Source organism: Hemiscyllium ocellatum, chromosome 10 (assembly GCF_020745735.1).
Source record: "Hemiscyllium ocellatum isolate sHemOce1 chromosome 10, sHemOce1.pat.X.cur, whole genome shotgun sequence".
NCBI lineage: Eukaryota > Metazoa > Chordata > Chondrichthyes > Orectolobiformes > Hemiscylliidae > Hemiscyllium > Hemiscyllium ocellatum.
Genome location: NC_083410.1, coordinates 8,875,117 through 8,896,265, shown reverse-complemented (window position 1 = coordinate 8,896,265; position 21,149 = coordinate 8,875,117). Strand labels below are relative to the sequence as shown.

Sequence of the window (21,149 nt, the reverse complement as noted above, 5' to 3'; positions counted from 1 at the left end):
CACACAGATAGATGCCTGAGGCTAGAATTGAACCGGATCCCTGGCGCTGTGAGGCAGCAGTGCTAACCACTGAGCCATTGTGCCACATACTTTTCTGTCTGATCTTGGATTAGTTGACAAGTAATAATTCAGTTCATCTGCCTTACCTTCTAATTCAGAAAGGTTTAAGAGAGCAGGCGACCAAGTGAGGGTCAGATGGAACATTATGTGGGGAGTGTGGGGCTAGTCATTTTGGGGGGAAAAATAAAAAAGCACACGTTTAAAAAAAACGAGGCATTGAGGTGTTGATGTTCATGAAGATTTGTAATGTTCTTGTGCAAGGAAGGCAGAAAACATTAGCTCGGGAGATACAGAAAATAATTGAGAAGGCAAATACGATTTAGGCCTTGAACACAAGGAGATTGGAGTACAGGACACTGGCTGCTGCTTTGGCCTTGTTTCTGTTTAATGCTTTATTCCTGTAGATGGCAGCGGTGGCTGGAATATTCAAGGTTGTCAAGTGGATTCAGATTCCAGTGTGAACGAAACCATTTGCCTGTGTGATCACCTCACGCACTTCGGAGTCCTCCTGGTAAGCTTTCTCCCTGCAATGAGTTAGAGAAAAGGAAACAAAAGTCAATTGAATCCACAATGTCCTTTAGCATTAATGAGGGACCAACCCTCATCTGTTCTGGCCTGGGTACGTGACTTTCTTTTATTCACTCATAAGAGGTGGGCATTGCTGGCTGGGTCACTATTTATTGTCTGTCCCTAGTTGCTCCTTGAGAAGGTGGGGGTGAGGTCCCTTCTTGAACCCCTGCAGTCTACCAGCTGAGGATTGACCCACAATGCCATTAGGGAGAGAATTCCAGGATTTTGACCCAGTGCCAGTGAAGGAACAGTGATATATTTCCAAATGGCTTGGAGGGGGATTCCAGTCCCGCACTACGTAATTAACTCAAAAATGGCCTTTGAGGAACTCTTGAGGTACTGATCTGAGTAAAGATGGCTAGGGGGGTGGAGATTTGTTTGACACATGTAGAGCGTTTGGAAGATTTGATGGGGTAGATGAACCCAGCTCCCCATGGCTGCCTGAACAAGGAGGGGGGAGGAGAAGGGTGGGGAAGGGCACAGCGTTAGAGTCAGGATGCTGAGGGATAATATCAGGAAGCACTTCTTCATACTTGTAAAGACTTTACCTTCTCACCATCCCTCACATCCCCCCCGCCCAAAAAAAAACAAAAGATAGTCAGCTAGGCTCTTAAACTGGATACATCATATCATCCTCCGTCAATTCCGCCACCTCCAGACAGACCCCACCACCAGGGATATATTTCCCTCTCCACCCCTATCCGCATTCAGGAGACACCACTCCCTCTGCGACTCCCTTGTCAGGTCCACACCCCCCACCAGCCCAATCTCCACTCCCGGCACCTTCCCTGCAACCGCAAGAAGTGGAAAACTTGCGCCACACCTCCTCCCTCACCTCCCTCCAAGGCTCCAATGGATCCTTCCATATTCGTTGCAAATTCACCTGCACCTCCACACACATCATTTACTGTATCTGCTGCACCCAATGTAGTCTCCTCTGGGGAGACAGGCCGCCTACTTGCGGAATGTTTCAGGGAACACCTCTGGGACACCCGCACCAACCAACACAACCGTCCCATGGCTGAACACTTTAACTCCTCCTCCCACTCCTCCAAGGACATGCAGGTCCTTGGCCTCCTCCATCGCCAGACCATGGCATCACGATGCCTGGAGGAAGAGCACTTCATCTTCCGCCTAAGAACCCTCCAACCACATGGGATGAATGTAGATTTCTCCAGCTTCCTCATTTCCCCTTCCCCCACCTTATCTCAGTCCCAACCCCAGGATTCAGCACCGCCCTCTTGACCTGCAATCTTTTTCCCGACCTCTCTGCCTCCACCCCCTCTCCAGCCTATCACCCTCACCCTCACCTCCTTCCACCTATCATATTCCCAGCACCCCTCCCCCAAATTCCCTCCCCCCTACCTTTTATCTCAGCCCGCTTGGCACACCAGCCTCATTCCTGAAGAAGGCCGAAACGTCGATTCTCCCGCTCCTCGGATGCTGCCTGGCCTCCTGTGTTTTTCCAGCACCACATTTTTCAACTCTGATCTTTTCAGGGCCTCAGCTCCATTTACCCGCCCTCTCACCATAACCCTTAATTCCTTTACTGTTCAGACATTTGGATAGGCACATGTATAGGAAAGGTTTGGAGGGATATGGGCCAGGAGCAGGAAGGTGGGACTAGTTTAGTTTGGGATTATATTCGACATGGACTGGTTGGACCGAAGGGTCTGTTTCCATGCTGTATGACTGTACAACTCTGTGACTGTATAGAAATCTATCGACGTTTGCCTCAAAAACATTAAACGAGATAGCCTCAACTGCTTCATTGGGCGGGGAATTCCACAGATTCATAAACCTTTGGGCGAAAAAGTTCCTTGTCAACTCCGTCCTGAATCCTGCTCCCCGTTATTTCGAGGCTATGCCCCCTTGTTCTAGTTTCACCCGCCAGTGGAACCAACCTCCCAGCTTCGATCTGAAACATTCACCACGCCTTCATTGTGTTCAAAGGAGCAAAGGGAGAGGAATAATGGATACCTTTATGTACATGTCGGATTATTGGAAGAAACTATTAACTAGAAGCTGTAAATGTGACTTTTGTTCTCTGGCTAAGGATCCCTTCTGTCGAAAGTTCTTAATGCCCAGATCGCACCCTGTCCAACAAAGTATAACATTGTGAAAAGCCTCTGGATACAATTTTATTTATTTTGCTTCCAGGACATCTCCGGAGCTGCACCACAAATAGATCCTCTGAACACAAAGATTCTGACCTTCATCACTCACATAGGATGCGGTATTTCAGCCATCTTTTCAGCAACTACATTGTTAACATACGTGGCCTTTGAGTGAGTGAATTTTAAAATAAACTCTTGTTTCGGAAGAGAAGCTCGGTTTGCCGCCTTTATCACCCAGATAGCGTTGGACTCCACAGAGGAAAAGCTAAGACAGTCAGGAACGCTGATTCCTATCTCCCCCTGCCGGATATCCATTCAGATCAGCAACTTTATCGGGTTCCCTTTGCCTGCATGGCACAGAAAACCAGAAATTCTGGGGATGTGCGGGCTGGCTTTAGTGGCCTGAACATCGAGATCAGCTTAAATATACCCACCTACAACCAAACGAGCTGTGGATGCTGTAAATCAGAAACAAAACCAGAAATGGCTGGAAAAGCTCAGCAGGTCTGGCAGCCCCATTCAAGAGAAATCATTGTTAATGTTTCAGATTGAGTGGCCCTTCCTCAGAATAGCGATTTTATTTTGTAGTCCTGCAGATTGAAGGAGGAAAGATTAACTTTGAGGGAGGGGAGGAGACCCACAGTATATCGGAGTTCTGGGAATGAGATGAGTGAGTGTGGTAGACAGCATGCCAGGTCTTGAGAAACACGGCGAAGATGTACTGAGAGAATTTGCATTTGCGTAGCACCTTTCACATGTGCAGGATGCCCCAAAGCATGTTGCAGCTAATGAAGTACTTTTCAAGTGTTGCCACTGTTGTAATGTAATGTGATGAATGTTCATAGTAAATTGCTATTCCATTTAGGATCTTGGGAAGGAATTCGTTTTGGTAAAGGGTTTGATTTTCCGATCTGCAAAGATATATTTTGTTTGTAGGGTCAGAAACATGTTTCTTTTAGCAATGGGTCAAAACAGCATTTCCAAGAAATTTAATTATTAAAGCTAATTGACTCCATAAGCTACTTGGTGAGATGGCTACTGGAACATTTATTAAATTAAGATAGAGTCCAACTGCAAGATCAATTCAGAAAAAAAGATCCACCCTGGTAGATATGCATTTAGTAGCAATCAAATGTTCAATATAATTGTTAAAAGCCTTGATATTTCTTCATAAAGTTTATTGAGAAAGGTCAGTGATTTAGGCTGTGTCAGTGTGTCTCGGGTAGAGAGACGGAGAGAATCTGATCTCCTGACCATGCTGAAAGAAAACGCTTGCAATCTCATTCGCTGAGTAAGAAATTAAAAACATATAAGGATAGAAAGGATACTATCTCATTGGGGTTGAGTGTCTGTAAAGGATATTGCTGCGAAAAAGGGTTGACTTATTTTATTTTTTTGTTTGTGATAAGGTGCTTCTAAATTTCTAATAGATAGCTTTGTTCTTTTTCCTTCCTTTTGTGCAAGAAACTTCTGTTCTCTTGTCAAAAGTACACTGGCAGCCTCTTGTAATGTTTGATGACTGACCACCGTGATAAGTTACAAATTATGGCCTAATAAGCCAGATTTTACTCTGGAATCTGACTTGTCCAGTATAACCACGACATGGAGGTGTCGGTGTTTGACTGGGGTGGACGAAGTCTGAAGTCAAGTGTGTTTGAAATCACAAACTTTTGAAGTGCTGCTCCTTCGTCAGGTGAAGTAACATCACCTGATGAAGGGGCAGAGCTTCAAAAGCTTATGATTTCAAACACACCTGTTGAACTGTAAACTGGTGTCGTGTGACTTCTGACGGTATAACCGTCAGTTGGGACCTTCACGGCAGGAACAAGGAAGTCATGCAGAACAAACTTAAGTTCAACGTTTTTCTTGTCTATCATCTAGGAAGCTGCGGCGGGATTACCCATCCAAGATTTTGATGAACCTGAGTACGGCACTTTTCCTCCTAAACCTAACATTCCTGCTTGATGGCTGGATCGCCTCATTCAACATTCCTGGATTGTGCATTGCTGTTGCAGTGTTCCTTCACTTTTTCCTGCTTGCTTCCTTCACTTGGATGGGATTGGAGGCTGTTCACATGTACATAGCCCTGGTGAAGGTCTTTAACACATATATCCGAAAATATATGCTCAAGTTCTGTATCATTGGATGGGGTAAGTTTGATTGGCACTATTGATTCGACACTATTTGTGATATCTTTTCCAAATGTTTTCAACTGTTCTCAGACCATGAACAATGCTGGAAAGGTTTGGTATAGTGTTGTAGTTTTTTTTATGCTTTATATCAATGATTAGTCTAACTATATAATTAGCGATGGTATTTCAGGAAGCTAGGAGCAGGAAATGTCAAGGGAAATCTCTCCACGAGTTGGAGACATATCTGATACATAGGAAGGTGGTTGTGGGTGTTGGAGATCAATCATCTCAGCTCCAGGACATCTCTGCAGGAGGTCCTCAGGGTAGTGTCTTAGGCCCAACCATCTTCAGCTGCTTCATCAATGACCTTCCCTCCATCACAAGGTCATAAATAAGGATGCTTGCCAATGATTACACAATGTTCAACACCATGCATGATTCCTCAGGGACTGAAGCATTCCATGTCCAAATGCAGCAAGATCTGGACAATATCCAGGTTTGGGCTGACAAGTGACAAGTATCACTAACACCACACAAATGCCAGGCTATGACCATCACCAACAAGTGAGAATCTAATCATCATCCCCTGACATTCAGTGGTATCACCATTACTGAATTCCCCACTGTCAAGATCATGGGGCATTACCATTGACCAGAAATGGACCGGACTAGTCATATAAGTCATGTGGCTACATGAGCAGGTCAGAGACCAGGAATTCTTCAGTGACTAACTTACCTCCTGGCTCCCCAAAGCCTTTCCACCATCTGCAAGGTACATGTCAGGAGTGTGATGGAATACTCCCCACTAGTCTGGATGAGTGTAACGTGCAAAACCTTTAACAACTATCTTAATGACAATTTGAAACACCACAGCACTTAAGGCTAGGGGCCAGTGCTGGGTATTTGATGACTAGCATGAACTTGATAGGCTGAAGGGCCTCTTCATGCTGTAAAAAGTCTGTGACTCTATCTCAATATAAGTTGCTGTGGGGAATGTAAGAACAGGTGCTACACTGATTTGAGTCAAGGAATGCACTCTTTTCTGTGGCTTTAGTGAAGAACTGTACACACTTCATGTGGCATTTTCAATCATTATTTTTTTTCCAAGTTGCTTGCTCTGGATATATTTCTCACAAAAAAAGTTGGGGAATGGTACTGGCATGGGTGGATAATAATGCTTTTTTTATTATTCCCAGTCTCTTTATATTCCACTCTTTCTGTGCCCCGCAGGTTTACCAGCAGTCGTGGTGGCAATTGTTCTCGCGATCGATGAGGAATTCTACGGAGTGAAACCATATGGTGAAGATTCAGAAAATGGAGGCTCCGAATTGTAAGTTATGCAAGTTACGTGAAGGCAGTAGGGGTGGAAAGGAAAGGGCCTGAGCAGTTAGCCTGTTCAGAGAGGTGTCACTGGTGCAGAGGGCGAAATAGTCTTCATGTGGGTGCGGTAAGGTTTAATTAAACTCTTGATCAGGAGTAGTAGTGTTGGAGTTTCCAACCAGTAGCACATTTCATAAAGGCACACATGATGTGGAGGAAATGTGGTCCATTCAGCCCATTTGCATCAGTGCTGGATCTCTGACAGAGCTATCAAGTTGATAGCTCCTGCCCCATAACTCTGTAATTTTACACCCACTTTGAGTATTTATTTAATTCATTTTTGAAAGTTTGGGGGGAAAAAGTTTGTGGAATTTGATTCCTCCCCCCACCCCCGATCATTGCCAACTTCCCCACAACATGTGTTCCAGATCACAATTTTTCAGCGAGTCAAGGAATCATTTCCGCCTGTCACCTCTGAGCCATCGATCAAGCATCTTAAACAATATTTGCTCACCTACCATAGAACTCATTGTGACAGATGAAGGCATTTTTCAAGATCTAAAGAAATTCTGATTTGACTTGATTTGATTTATTACTATCGTGTGTGCCAAGTACAGTGAAAAGTGGTGATTGATGTGCTATAGACAGTTTGTACTATATAAGTGCATCTGGGTAACAGAACAGAGTGTAGGAACAGTGTTACAGCTGTAGAGAAAGTGCAGCGAGAGATCAGCATTAACTTTAAAGAGGTCCATGTATAAGTCTCATAACAGCGGGGAAGAAGCTTTTCTTAGATCTCTTTGTACATACTCACAAACCTTTATATCTTCTGTCCAAGGAAAGAGATTAGAAGAGACTATAACTGGGATGGGAGGGGTCTTTGATGATGTTGGCTGCTTTCCCGAGGCAGCAGGAGGTGTAGATGGAGGCAATGAATGGAAGGCTGGTTTGTGTGATGGGCTGGCTGAGTTCACAACTCTCTGTAGTTTCTTTCTGTTTTGCAAAGTGCAGTTGGTGGACCTGGCTGTGGTGCATCTAGATAGGGTATTTTCTATGGTGAATCTATAAAAAATTGCTAAGAGTCCTTGTGGACTTTCTGAACTTCCTTAGCCTTGTAAGGAAGTATCTTCACCATCACGTCGACATGGGTGGATCTGGGACAGATTGTTGGTTCTTGTCACTCCCAGGAACTTGAATCTCTCGACCATCTCCACCTCAGCTCCATTGATACAGAGAGTGGTGTGCCCCCACTCCACTTCCTGAAGTTAATGACCAGCTCCTTCATCTTGCTGATGTTGACGGAGAGATTGTTTACATCGAGCTGTTAAACACTCTATTTCCTTCCTGGACTCCATCTCATTGTTGAGATCCAACCTACAATGATAGTGTCATCAGCAAACTTCTGAATTGACTTGGAGCAGAATTTGGCCACGTAGTCATTTGTGTGTAAGGCGTATAGTAGGGGGCTGAGCACACTGTTTTGTGAGGCACTGGTGTTGAAGGTTATTGGGGAGGAGGTGTTGTCGCCTATACTTACTGACTGCAGCCTATTGATCAGGAAGTCAAAGGTCCATTTAAAGTCATAGAGTCATAGAGATGTACAGCATGGAAACAGACCCTTCGGTCCAACCCATCCATGCCGACCAAATATCCCAACCCAAACTAGTCCCATCTGCCAGCAACCGGCCCATATTCCTCCAAACCCTTCCTATTCATATACCCATCCAAATGCCTCTTAAATGTTGCAATTGTACCAGCCTCTACCACTTCCTCTGGCAGCTCATCCCATACACGTACCGCCTTCTGTGTGAAAAAGTTCCCCCTTAGGACTCTTTTATATCTTTCCCCTCTCACCCTAAACCTATGCCCTCTAGTTCTGGACTCCCCAACCCCAGGGAAAAGACTTTGCCTATTTACCCTATCCATGCCTCTCATAATTTTGTAAATCTCTATAAGGTCACCCCGCAGCTTCCGACACTCCAGAGAAAACAGACCCAGCCTGTTCAGCCTCTCCCTGTAGCTCAAATCCACCAACACTGGCAACATCCTTATAAATCTTTTCTGAAACCTTTCAAGTTTCGCAGCATCTTTCGCAACATAGGAAGGAGACCAGAATTGCACACAATATTCCAACAGTGGCCTAACCAATGTCCTGTACAGCTGCAACATGACCTCCCAACTCCTGTACTCAATACTCTGACCAATAAAGGAAAGCATACCAAATGCCTTCTTCACTATCCTATTTACCTGCAACTCCACTTTCAAGGAGCTATGAACCTGCACTCCAAGGTCTCCCTGTTCAGCAACACTCTCTCGGACCTTACCATGAAATGTATAAGTCCTGCTAACATTTGCTTTCCCAAAATGCAGCACCTCGCATTTATCTGAATTAAACTCCATCTGCCACTTCTCAGCCCATTGGCCCACCTGGTCAAGATCATGTTGTAATCTGAGGTAACCCTCTTCTCTGTCCACTACACCTGCAATTTTGGTGTCATCTGCAAACTTACTAACAGTACCTCTTAAGTTCGCATCCAAATCATTTATGTAAATGACAAAAAGTAGAGGGTCCAGCACCAATCCTTGTGGCACTCTACTGGTCACAGGCCTCCAGTCTGAAAAATGACCCTCCTCCACCACCTACCTTTGAGCCAGTTCTGTATCCAAATGGCTAATTCTCTCTGTATTCCGTGAGATCTAACCTTGCTAATCAGTCTCCCATGGGGAACATCGTCGAACGCCTTACTGAAGTCCATATAGATCACATCTACCACTCTGCCCTCATTAATCTTCTTTGTTACTTCTTCAAAAAACTCAATCAAGTTTGTGAGATAATATTTCCCACGCACAAATCCATGTTGATTTCCCGAATCAGTCCTTGCCTTTCCAAATACATGTACATCCTGTCCCTCAGGATTCCCTGCAACAACTTGCCCATCACCAAGGTCAGGCTCACCGGTCTATAGTTCCCTGGCTTGTCTTTACCATCCTTAAACAGTGGCACCACGTTTGCCAACCTCCAGTCTTCCGGTACCTTATCTGTGACTATCGATGATACAAATATCTCAGCAAGAGGACCAGCAATCACTTCTCTAGCTTCCCACAGAGTTGTCAGGTACATCTGATCAGGTCCTGGGGATTTATCCATCTTTAACCATTTCAAGACATCCAGCACTTCCTCCTCTGTAATCTGGACATTTTGCAAGATGTCACCATCTATTTCCTACAGTCTATATCTTCCATATCCTTTTCCACAGTAAATACTGATGCAAAATATTCATCTAGTATCTCCACCATTTTCTGTGGCTCCACACAAAGGCCGCCTTGCTGATCTTTGAGGGGCCATATTCTCTCCCTAGTTACCCTTTGGCACTTAATATATTTGTAAAACCCCTTTGGATTCTCCTTAATTCTATTTGCCAAAGCTATTTCATGTCCCCGTTTTGCCCTCCCGATTTCCCTCTTAAGTATACTCCTACTTTCTTTAAACTCTTCTAAGGATTCACTCGATCTATCCAGTCTATACCTGACATATGCTTCCTTCTTTTTCTTAACCAAACCCTCTTGCAGAAAGGGAAGCAGAGACCTAGAACTCAGAGCTTGGAGATGAGTTTGCTTGGATTTATGGTGTTGAAGGCAGAGCTGTAATCAATAATTAGGAGCCTGATGCAGGTATCCTTGTTGTCCAGATGTTCCAGGGATGAGTGTAGAGCCAGGGAGCTGGACCTGTTGTGCTGGTTGGTGAATTGCAAGGGATCAAGGCAGGCTGGGAGACTGGAACTGATGTGAGCCAAGAAGAACCTCTGGAAGCCTTCATAATGATGGACCACAAAACCACCGGGCGGTAGTCATTTGAGGCACACCGCAAGACATTTCTTTGGCACCGGGATGATGGTGATCTTCTGGAAGCAGTTGGCGACTTCAAATTGCAGTAAACTCAGAATAACATATTATTCCAGACAAAAGTGGCCATTGTTAATGCATTCCTCACTCAAGGCTGCCCAATGAACCCCTCAATCATTGAATTCACGAGGGATAGTAAACATGGCAGCCAATATGAGCACAGCAACATCCGCTGACCAAAGTGAGGTGAGCAACGAGGTATTTTGATTCCAGTGGTGCTTTTGTTTCTAGAGAAACAAAGGCTCAAACCTCTCATTGTAGATTAGGTCTCGCTTAACTTCGGTTTGATTCCATTCAAATCGCACAGTTTGTTCCCCTGTCATCAATATGATTGAGATTTACTGCATTCTTCGAAGAGGCTTCACTTGAGTCATAGATTTGGGAATAGACACTATTGCTGGCTGCAGGAGGATGTGGTGTGGGAAGTTATTTCTGAGAGCTCATATTTCCATCGTCGGGAACAGCTGAGAGGACAGCGACATTCCCAACAACTGGTGTCTCTGATCTTTACTTGTTCCAAATCGCAGAGTGAGAGCGAGAGCTGGACAATGTTCGATGTGACTGACATGTCTGCATGCTTTTACCCCAGCCTCGGACTTTAACATGTGCCATGGTAATATATTTGTCAATATTTTGCCGTGTTACTCATGGTCTGCTCACATTCTGTGTCCTGTTTCCAGAATAATATCTTCATTAACGTAAATTGCTGAGGAAGTTCAAAAACAAAGACAGTTTTGTTTTACTTATTGATACTAGATTAGATTCTCTACAGTGTGGAAACAGGCCCTTCGGCCCAACAAGCCGACACTGCCCCTCTGAAGACTAACCTACCCAGACCCATTTCCCAACTCTATATTTACCCCTGACCAATGCACCTAACACTATGGGTATTTTAGCATGGCCAATTCACCTGACCTGCACATCTTTGGTTTGCAGAAGGAAACCAGAGCACCCAGAGGAAACCCATGTAGACATGGGGAGGAATGTGCAAACTCCACACAGACAGTCATCCAAGTTGGGAATCGAACCCGAGTCCCTGACGCTGTGAGGTAGCCTATGCTAACCACTGAGCCACCGTGCCGCCTAACCCAAGTTCAGCAACAATGTTTGGCAGTAATGATTTAGCTATGTCCTCGGTCAATAGAGCTGTTTCTTTGAAGGTGAGCTGGATCCAAGCCGGGGATTCCAGTGACCAACCTGGGACTCCCTGTGATGGATCCAGCAACAGGTCTTGTTGGTGTCAGCCTGGCTCTCCTTTGGCATTGGTCTGTGACTCCACATGGTTCTTTCTTTGGCATCGTGGGAGTCTGGCCTCGAATTCCAATGGTGGGGAGGTCAGGTCCTTGAGTCCGGATCTACAACATGGACTAAGATGGACTTGTTTTCAATTCTCTTTTCATTTATTTTTCGTTATATTACTGTGGAAGGACTGCTATTCTGAACTTTTTGTTTACTTTACTTTGCTAGTTTATCAAACATGATTTTGTACTTCTTTACTTTTAATATTTTTTTCTCTGAAGCATTTTGACTCAGGAATCTGTGGCCTTTATACCTAAGGTGGCATCGTATGTGGCGACTTGTAGTCTTTTCACTGAACTCATGTCAGTACTTGGGGCAATGAAGCTAGTTCCAACTCGGATTCAAAATAAAAACCGAAACGACCGCGGATGCTGTGAATCAGAGACAAGAAAGAAATTGTTGGAAAAGCTCAGCAGGTCTGGCAGCATCTAAGGAGAGAAAACAGAATTTGGAGGTGGCACGGTGGTTCAGTGGTTAGCACTGCTGCCTCACTGCACCAGCGATCTCCGTTCTATTCCAGCCTCGGGTGACTGTCTGTTTGGAGTTTGCACATTTTCCCCGTGGGTTTGCTCTGGTTTCTTCCCATAGTCTAAAGATGTGCAAGTTAGATGAATTGGCCCTGCTAGCTGCCCATTGTGTGTAGCTTCGGTGATTAACCAGGAGTAAATGTGGAGTAATAGGGTCTGGGTGGGTTACTCTTTCAAGGGTCAGAGTGGACATGTTGAGGTGATCTTTCTCAACCCAAAACACCAACTTTGATTTCTTCTACAGACACTGCCAGAACTGCTGAGCTCTTCCAGCAATTTCTATTTTTGTCTCTGATTCTAATTCAACCGACACCATTCCAATCTTACCCACTTTCGTTTCCTTTTCTGTAGCTGTTGGATCATTGATCGTATTGCGTTCTACATCAGCTGTGTGAGCTATTTTGTGATCGTCTTCCTGGTGAACGTAGCCATGTTTATCGTGGTGCTGATGCAGATCTGCGGAAGAAATGGCAAGAAAAGCCACCGGAGCCTGAAGGAGGAAGCCCTGCGGAACCTACGAAGTGTAATCAGCTTGACCTTCCTCCTGGGGATGACCTGGGGCTTTGCATTTTTTGCCTGGGGGCCAGTGAATTTGGCTTTCATGTACCTGTTTGCAATCTTCAACTCTTTGCAAGGTAATCACACTCTAGTCCACCTTGGTTTCTCTATGACAACTGTGCAGTTCATCAGAGAGCCAACTTTCCAGCCAATCGGCACTCGTTTCTTAGAGGAATGAGGGGAGATCTTATAGAAACACATAACATTATGAAGGGAATAGATAAGATGGAAGCAGAGAGGAGGGGGTGACATGGTGACTCAGTGGTTAGCACTGCTGCCTCACAATTCCTGGGACCCAGGTTCGATTCCAGCCTTAGGTGACTGTGTGGAGTTTACACATTCTCCCCGTGTCTGCGTGAGTTTCCTCCTACAATCCAAAGATGTGCAGGTTGTATAGATTGGCCATGCTAAATTGCCCATAGTGTCCAGGGATGTGTAGGTTAGGTGCATTAGTCAGGGGTAAATGTCGAGGAATGAGTCTAGGTGGGATACTCTTCGGAGGTTCAGTATGGACTTGTTGGGCCAAATGGCCTGTTTCCACACTGTAGGAATTCTATTAATGATTCCACTACAATATGTGTGAAACCAGGACAGTGGGCATAGCCTCAAAAATAGGGGGAGCAGATTTAGGACAGAATTGAGGAGGAACGTCTTCACCCAGAATGATGTGAATTCCCTGCCCACTGAAGTAGCTGAGGCTTCCTCGTTGGATGCGTTTGAAGCTAAGATAGTGAATTTTTTGAACAATACAAGAATTACGGGTTATGGTGAGCTGGTGGGTAATTGGAGCTGAGGCCATGAAAAGGTCAACCATGATGTTATTGAATGGCAGAGCAGGCTTGAGGGGCCAGATGGCCTCCTCCTGCTCCGAGTTCCTATATTCTTATGAAAGATTGTCAGATCAAAGAAATGACCATTCAACCCATCATACCTGGCTCTGACTCTTTGAAAGAGCCCTCCAATTTAGTCCCATACCCCAACACTTCCCTCATAACCCGACCAATTAGATCTTTGCAAATGCCTATCCAATTACCATCTAAAGATGCGGTGGAGTCTGATTTTATTGTGCCTTCAGGAAATGTGTTCTAGTTTGTGTGATCTTTATTTCCTCTCGAGTAATCATTTGTTGAGTATCCAATGGCTGACCAATCATTTGCCAGAGGGAACCAGTTTCTCCTCTCTCTTGCCCTCGCTTGCTCTCGCTCAGCACTACTCCCTCATTATTTTGGAAATGTTTGGCTTCCTCTGAAGGAGAACTCCTCCGAACAATCCCCATGGTCGGAAACTTCCACCCACCCCCCAGCTTGTGTACAGGAATGATGGAGTTCCATGAGGATTTCCCATGAGGGGACTCCATCGGGTTAACTCTGACCCAGTGCTCAGTGTTGTTTGTTGTAACCAAGACGTTCTGCTTGAACGCAGGCTTCTTCATCTTCATGTTTCACTGCGCCCTGAAAGAAAATGTACAGAAGCAATGGAGGCGCTATCTATGCTGCGGCAGATTTCGACTACCAGAAAATTCCGGTAGGTCCCAGCTCGATTTCCATTTAAGCCTCTCAAATTATAATGAAGCAGAAACATGCAAAGATTTACAGGTAAGGAGACAGGGCCATTTCACAGGCTGACAGTTCAGAAAGAGACCATGCGACCCATCATGTTTGTACTGGTTCCGTTCCCTAGTGCCAATCTCTTAGCTTATTGCATATCCATGCATACTGTTTGTATCGATAAATTCATTTCTGGATGCCTCAATTGGACCAGCCTCCACCATGTTCCCAGGCAGTGCATTCCACACCCTGACCACTCACTGTGTGAGAACGTCTTACCTCTCATCACCTCTGCTTTATTTGTATATCATTTTAATCCCATACCCTCTTGTTCTTTTTTTATTCTTTTATGAATGGGAACATTGGGGTGGCACAGTGGCTCAGTGGTTAGCACGGCTGCCTCACAGCACCAGGGTCCCAGGTTCAATTCCAGCCTCGGGTGACTGTCTGTGTGGAGTTTGCACATTCTCCCCGTGTCTGTGTGGGTTTCCTCCGTGTGTTTCGGTTTCCTCCCATAGTCAAAGATGTGCAGGTCAGGTGAATTAGTTGGGTTAATTGCCTGTAGTGTTAGGTGCATCAGTCAGAGGGAAATGGGTCTGGGTGGGTTACTGTTCAGAGGGTCGGTGTGGACTGGTTGGGCCGAAGGGCCTGTTTCCACACTGTAGGGAATCTAATCTAATCTTTTTGCTCTCTTGTCTACTCTATCCAGCCCGCTTATGGTTTGGAAACCCTCTGTTAAATCTCTTCTCAGCCTTCTTCTCTCCACGGAGAACAGTCCCAACATCTTTAATCTATCCTCACAACTGAAGTTTCTCATTCCTAGAATCGTTTCTTGTAAATCGCTCCTGCACTCTCTGTTGGTGACCTTCTATACTTTTCTAATTCATGTTTTTCCTTTAAAGGGGTGCCCACAGGTTTACTCCAGCTGAGGTCATTTGGTTTAATGTCCAGGAAAATTGAGGGACATGCAACAGAACCACAGGACTTCATCCAGTCCACGTTTACAACACTCTTGTCTAAGATTTCTCAAGAGTTAACATTTCAAGTCCAGTGACCCTCCTTCAGTGAACATCACTGACCAGAATGTGAACTCTGCTTTCTTTCCACACACGCTGCCAGACCTGCTGAGTTTCTCCAGCAATTTCTGTCTCTGTTTCCGATTCCCAGCATCTGCTGTTTCATTGACTAAAGGGTGCTGTCTGTGTGTGCAGTGGACAAAGGGCTATGCCAGTTCTCATGAGAATCAATGAGGTGTGCAAAAAGTTTGGCCTCATGTCGCTAATCGTTCATTCTTTTTTAAGTAGGTTTCCAGGACTTTGTCTTAACGGCCATTTCTGATGTTTCAATTCTAGACTGGAGTCGAACAATCACAAACAACACCAAGAAAGTGAGCTCCGAGAACCTGGGCAAATCGCTGTCATCCAGTTCCATCGGCTCCAACTCCACCAGCTGGACAAGTAAATTTAAGTCTGGTTCCAGCTTCTTTAAAAACAGCAGCAAGGGTAAGGCTGAGAGATTCTAGGCTCTTTGCATGACCCTTCAGATCATTCTGGGACCGTTACTGTGTGTTCTTTACTTTAAAATAAACGCAACCTTCCAAATATGCTTCTCCTTCACATTTCACCCCTCCAGCAGCAGACAGCACTGGGCTGCATTTTCCAGTCGGCAGTTAAGGAAGGATGCTCACTAGTGCCTCAAAGAGAGATCTAGTGATCTCTGCGGTGTGGACTTCCCCTCTCCAACTCGTAGCTTAATCCTGGAACAAAACAAAGGAGCACTGCAGGAGTCCAGCAGCAGCGATGCTGACAGCAACAGTGTGCAGCCAATTATCTTGCAGTATTCTCACAGATCGGCAAGTAGGAAGTTAAAAAAACACGGATTATCCTTCACTTTACGGCGAAATAAATGATCACCTTTGGACTAGTCTCACATCTGGTTCAACTGAGAAATAGAGAAGAAAATCCTTTGTTGTCTATCCCTGCTCAGAAATATTCTGTTTTTGCTCCCTGAAGCCAGGATATGACTTTTTCAGCTTATTTCAGAAAAGATTTACAAATACTGCAGTTCTCAAGCATGCAAAAAAATGACGATTATGATTCAGAGAGTTGTGTCTTCAAAAAGGAAATACACTGCATGCACCTTCTGCTGAGGTTGTAAACGTCAGTCCCCGGGAGTAATGAAAGCCCAGTTGCAATGCTGAGCTTTGCAAAAGCCACAAATTATCAACTTCACGTCGAGGCGCTCTGACTAACAAACTTTGATATGTTTTTGGAACAGGGTGATGGCTCCTGAGAGTGTGTCCATGCGCAGAGATGGGCCCCCTTTACAAGGTAACGCATGTTGGACAGAGCATGTGGCAGTAGTCACATGTTGGATGGACTCTTAAGTCTTGGGTGTTTCACATTCAGGCAGCCTTCCACCTTGCACGCACTCTGGTCAAGATACTGAAGGAAGCCAAACCCCTTCAGTATCCCATGCACAACTGGCTGAAACTTGATGCTTTTGCTTTGACATGCCTTGCTTGTACCTGAAGACCTTCTTCTTCTCCCTGACTGGGATCATGTGGACATCCTGTACCTCTATCTTCTACTTGTCACAACTGTGCCTGAGCACTGCACCATTCTCTTTCAGCATGCTTCCAGGTTTGACTTGGGTGGCAGGTGAGGTGGTTGATGACTTTATTGAGGGAGACTGATGGTGATTCTCTCGCCTTGCAGGGCACTGTGCATGTTACCGCTGCCTCCTCTGACTTTTCCTGCACATGTTTGGCTTGACGTCCTTCCGCACAATGAAAGTTACACTTCTCCCTTGGTGCTGTTCTGTCGGGACTATCCCCTTTGCTACATCTTGGAGCCCCACTGGCCTGTCCTTTCAAGGCTTCTCGATACCAGTGTGTTAATGAACCAGGGCCTTATGCAGGAAGTTTGCCACTTTATTTCATACAATTGTTTGGGGATCCAGTATTTTGAAAGTGAAGATTGTGTTTTGCTGTTGAGCACCTTTATTAGGTGCTGCTGTGGTGAGTTAAATATCTTTCAGAAACTACGATGCCAGGGTACAATACATGCTTAAGAAGGCAATATAAGACAGGAACATGAGGAGACCATTCAGTCCCTCAAACCAGTGCCCGCCATTCAATACAATCATGGCTGATCTTCTGACTCAACGGCACTTTCCTGTCCAGTCCACACTGTCCTCAGTTCATTGAAATAAAAAATCTGTTGACCTTGATCTTGACCACCCTCATGTTGGATCTTCCACCCTGATAGGCATAGCATGTGGTGTGTTTAGTTTGGGAGGAATGGTCACTTTAAACCTGTGGACTCTGAAGTTCCCCACCAGTGGAGGCTTTGCTTCTCTTTAGTTGAGTCTTTTGTAGCGTCATTAAGTGGGATTGATCACTGCATAATGTGACTGATAGCAGGCATTAACTAGGCAAGCTTTGTTTCTATTGGACCAAGAATTTGCATTAAATTCTGCTTTTTAATTAAAAGTTGAAAGTTTTATGCTGGAGAATAGAATACTTTATGACCTACAGCCCAACTGCAACATTAAATAAGTCTAAGTTAGCTGAAATATGAGTTAGATACATAGCAAAGGTCCACCTTTGCTGACTCAGTGTTACAACAGAGTGATTTCCATTTCCCTGACGGCCTGACCTCTAGTCTATTTTTGAGATTATGTACTGCTCTGAGCTGCAAACACGTTTCTGTTGAAAACCAGATCATTGGCGTGACCCCACAGTCATATTTCACCATTAAATGCCAAAAGACTTTGAGGGGACAATGCATTCTGAACACAGGCAAAGAGACTGTTTTTCCAATTAATGTATGATACAAAACACTGCCACTCGGAAGTTCTGTTTGGACCTTCAACAAAGTTACTGTCCAATGGCTCATTGACATTCACTGCAGCAGAATCAATTGATTACTTGAACCATTGTTTCTATTTTGCAAAGTCCCAATGTTTTGTGTGCATTTGTGCCTCACTGGATCAGTTTCCCAATGGTTTATTAATCCATTGGTGTTCACAGACCTTCATTGACTCCCAGTACCAGAAACCCCCAGATTTTAAGTTTTGTTTTCTTCAACTCTTTCATGTGAGAAGTCACATGGCACCAGGTTATAGTCCGACACGTTTATTTGAAGTCACAAGCTTTTGGAGCGCTGCTACTTCATCAGGTGGTTGTAAATTCAAATAAATATGTTGGACTATAACCTAGTGTCATGTGACTTCTGACTTTGTCCACCCCAGTCCAAAACCCACGCCTCCACATCTTTCATGTGATGTAATCATCACAAGTAAGTATTTGTTAGCTGAAATAATTGCTTTTGAACTGAACATTTTCAGAATGCAGTCACTAGACCCTAAACGCTGGCTCTGCTTTCTCTCTGTAGATGCTGCCAAGCCCACTGAGTTTCTCCAGCAATGGCTTTCTGGCATCAGTCTCCAGCACCTGCACTTCCTCAAAGTCAACCAATTTGTTGTGGGTCAGCCACGCACAGGTCAGACCAGGCAAAGATGGCAGATTTCTTTCTTTAAGGACATGAACACACCAGATAGGCTTTTTTAAACAATAGGAGAAAGTGAGGACTGCAGATGCTGGAGATCAGAGCTGAAAATGTGTTGCTGGAAAAGCGCAGCAGGTCAGGCAGCATCCAAGGAGCAGGAGAATCGACATTTTGGGCATGACGTTTCGTTTCATTCCTGAAGAAGGGTTCATGCCCGAAATGTCGATTCTCCTGCTCCTTGGATGCTGCCTGACCTGCTGCGCTTCTCCAGCAACACATTTTCAGCTTTTTTAAACAATATTCTTGTTTTCAAACCCCTCCATGACCTCATCCCACCCTATCTCTCGGACCCCCACCAGCCATCTGACACCTCATGCGCGTATTGTTCTGGACCCTGGCATTTTCACTCTGCCGTTGACGGCTGTGTCTTCAGCTGGGTCCAAGTTTCTGAAATTCCTTCCCCAAACCTCTCATTTCCCCCTTTAAACCTTGGCCACGCTTTTGGTCACCCGCCTTCAGGAATCCTTGTGCATGCCTCGATATCAAAATTAATTTGGTGATGAACTTTCGAAGCGGCCAGGCGCGTTTTACGGCATTTAACAAAAAGGTGCTATCTGAATGCAGAATGGTTGTTGTTGTTATCGTCAAACAGAAAATGCCCTGCTTTTCTTTCATTATTGTCTGTGGAGTCTGTCCGGATCGGCCAATGGATCTTTTGCTAGCTGGGACTGACTCCTGTCGGTATTGGAGAATTACAGTCTGAACCAATCAGATTTCGCTTTCCGAGTCAGGCAGCATCCGAGAAGCAGGAGAATCGACATTTCGGGCATAAGCCCATATTGTGCTGAAGGCTTTATTTCCGAAACGTCGATTCTCCTGCTCCTCGGATGCTGCCTGACCTGCTGTGCTTTTCCAGCACCACACTCTCGACTCTGATCTCCAGCATCTGCAGTCCTCACTTTCTCCTCGATTTCACTTTCCCTCAGTAACGTTGCGTCCAGACATTGAAATGTTTGAAATGAGCTGATGGTTACTGAGAATTACAGAGATGTCTTGTCTTTTTTTTTGTAGGATAATGTACAGTTATTGAAATTATGTTTGAACTTTTCATATTCTTATTTGAAAGCAGAGTCACATGTAGACAGGGCAGTGGTGTTGGTACACTTATTTTTATTGCTCAGTGCATTGAGTATAGGAGTTGGGAGGGCTTATGCCTGAAACGTCGAATTTCCTGTTCCTTGGATGCTGCCTGACCTGCTGCGCCTTTTCAGCTCTGATCTCCAACATCTGCAGTCCTCACTTTCTCCTATAGGAGTTGGGAGGTCATGTTGCAGCTGTACAGGACATTGGTTTGGCTACTTTTGGAACACTGCATAGAGTTCTGGTCTCCCTGCTATAGGAAAGATGTTGTGAAACTTGAAAGGGTTCAGAAAAGATTTACAAGGATGTTGCCAGGGTTGGAGGATTTGAGCTAACGGGAGAGGCTGAATAGGCTGGGCCTATTTTCCTGGAGTGTCGGAGGCCGAGGGGTGACCTTATCGAGGTGTATAAAATCATAAGGGGCATAGATAAGGGGAATAGTCAGGGCCTTTTCCCCAAAGTAGGGAAATCCAAAACTAGATTTAAAGTGAGAGGGGAAAGATTTAAATGGAACTAAGGGGCAACTTTTTCACCCAGAGGGTGGTGTGTGTATGGAATGAGCTGCCAGAGGAAGTGGTGGAGGCTGGTGCAATTACGACATTTAAAAGGCACCTAGATGGGTATATGAAAAGGAAGGATTTAGAGGGATATGGGCCAAATGCTGGCAAATGGGACAAGATTAGATTAGGATATCTGGTCAGCTTGGACGAGTCTAATTCAATGCTGTACATCTCTATGACTCCGTTTCTAGTCAGATATAGAACTAGTTTTACCAAAATTGACTGCAGAACGTTTTTTCAGATAGAGTTTGTGCTTCTATCCCCAAACACGTTCGGACATAGGAACAGGAGTAGGCCATTCAGCCCCTCAAGCCCATTCCACCATTCAATGAGATCCTGGCTGATCTGTGATGTAACTCTGTATACCTGCCTTTGGCCCATCTCTCTTAATATCTTTGCTCAACAAAATGTTATCCTTCTCAGATTTAAAATCAGCAACTGATCCAGCATCAACTGCCATTTGTGGAAGAGAGTTCCAAATCTCTGCCACCCCTTGTGTGCAGAAGTGCTTCCTCACATCTCTCCTGAACAAACTGATTGTGACAATTCTGTTTGCTGTCAAGTTGTGGAGTTGCTAAGATTCTGAAACAAAATGGGGAGTGGGATTGGAGTGATGAGCACTTAGATTTAATTCACTAAAACAATTGCAACTGGGATTCACACACAAAATGTTACCAGGGCCAATGAGGGCACCAAGACAGGCATCAAAGGTAAAAGGCTGGAAGTTTTACAGTTTTGCCAGAGGCATGGAGTAAAGGTCATGGGGTCAGTGTGCTGCAGTCCCTTAGAGGAAGCTCCTGGTGAACAGGGCCTGACTGAAGGTGCTTGTTCATCTATCCTCTGTCCAGAACCTCCTGAATCGCTCCTACTGCTCAGGGTGCTTTTGTGTTTACGCTAGAGACAGG

At 44.9% G+C, this 21,149-nt stretch overlaps 1 protein-coding gene across 4 annotated transcripts in view; it reads left to right on the top strand.

The window, feature by feature from the left end:
- The window catches only part of adgrg6 (adhesion G protein-coupled receptor G6), a 121,846-nt gene that overhangs the window by 96,745 nt on the left and 3,952 nt on the right, over positions 1 to 21,149 (top strand). For 3 of the 4 annotated variants that reach the window (XM_060831225.1, XM_060831224.1, XM_060831223.1), the window contains 7 exons: positions 465 to 571; positions 2,791 to 2,918; positions 4,629 to 4,897; positions 6,110 to 6,209; positions 12,280 to 12,563; positions 13,909 to 14,010; positions 15,386 to 15,535. In XM_060831225.1, the coding sequence (XP_060687208.1) occupies positions 465 to 571; positions 2,791 to 2,918; positions 4,629 to 4,897; positions 6,110 to 6,209; positions 12,280 to 12,563; positions 13,909 to 14,010; positions 15,386 to 15,535 (1,140 nt within the window). Of the gene's footprint in view, positions 1 to 464; positions 572 to 2,790; positions 2,919 to 4,628; positions 4,898 to 6,109; positions 6,210 to 12,279; positions 12,564 to 13,908; positions 14,011 to 15,385; positions 15,536 to 16,310; positions 16,364 to 21,149 lie in introns of all 4 variants that reach the window. The other variant, XM_060831226.1, reaches the window with a different exon arrangement.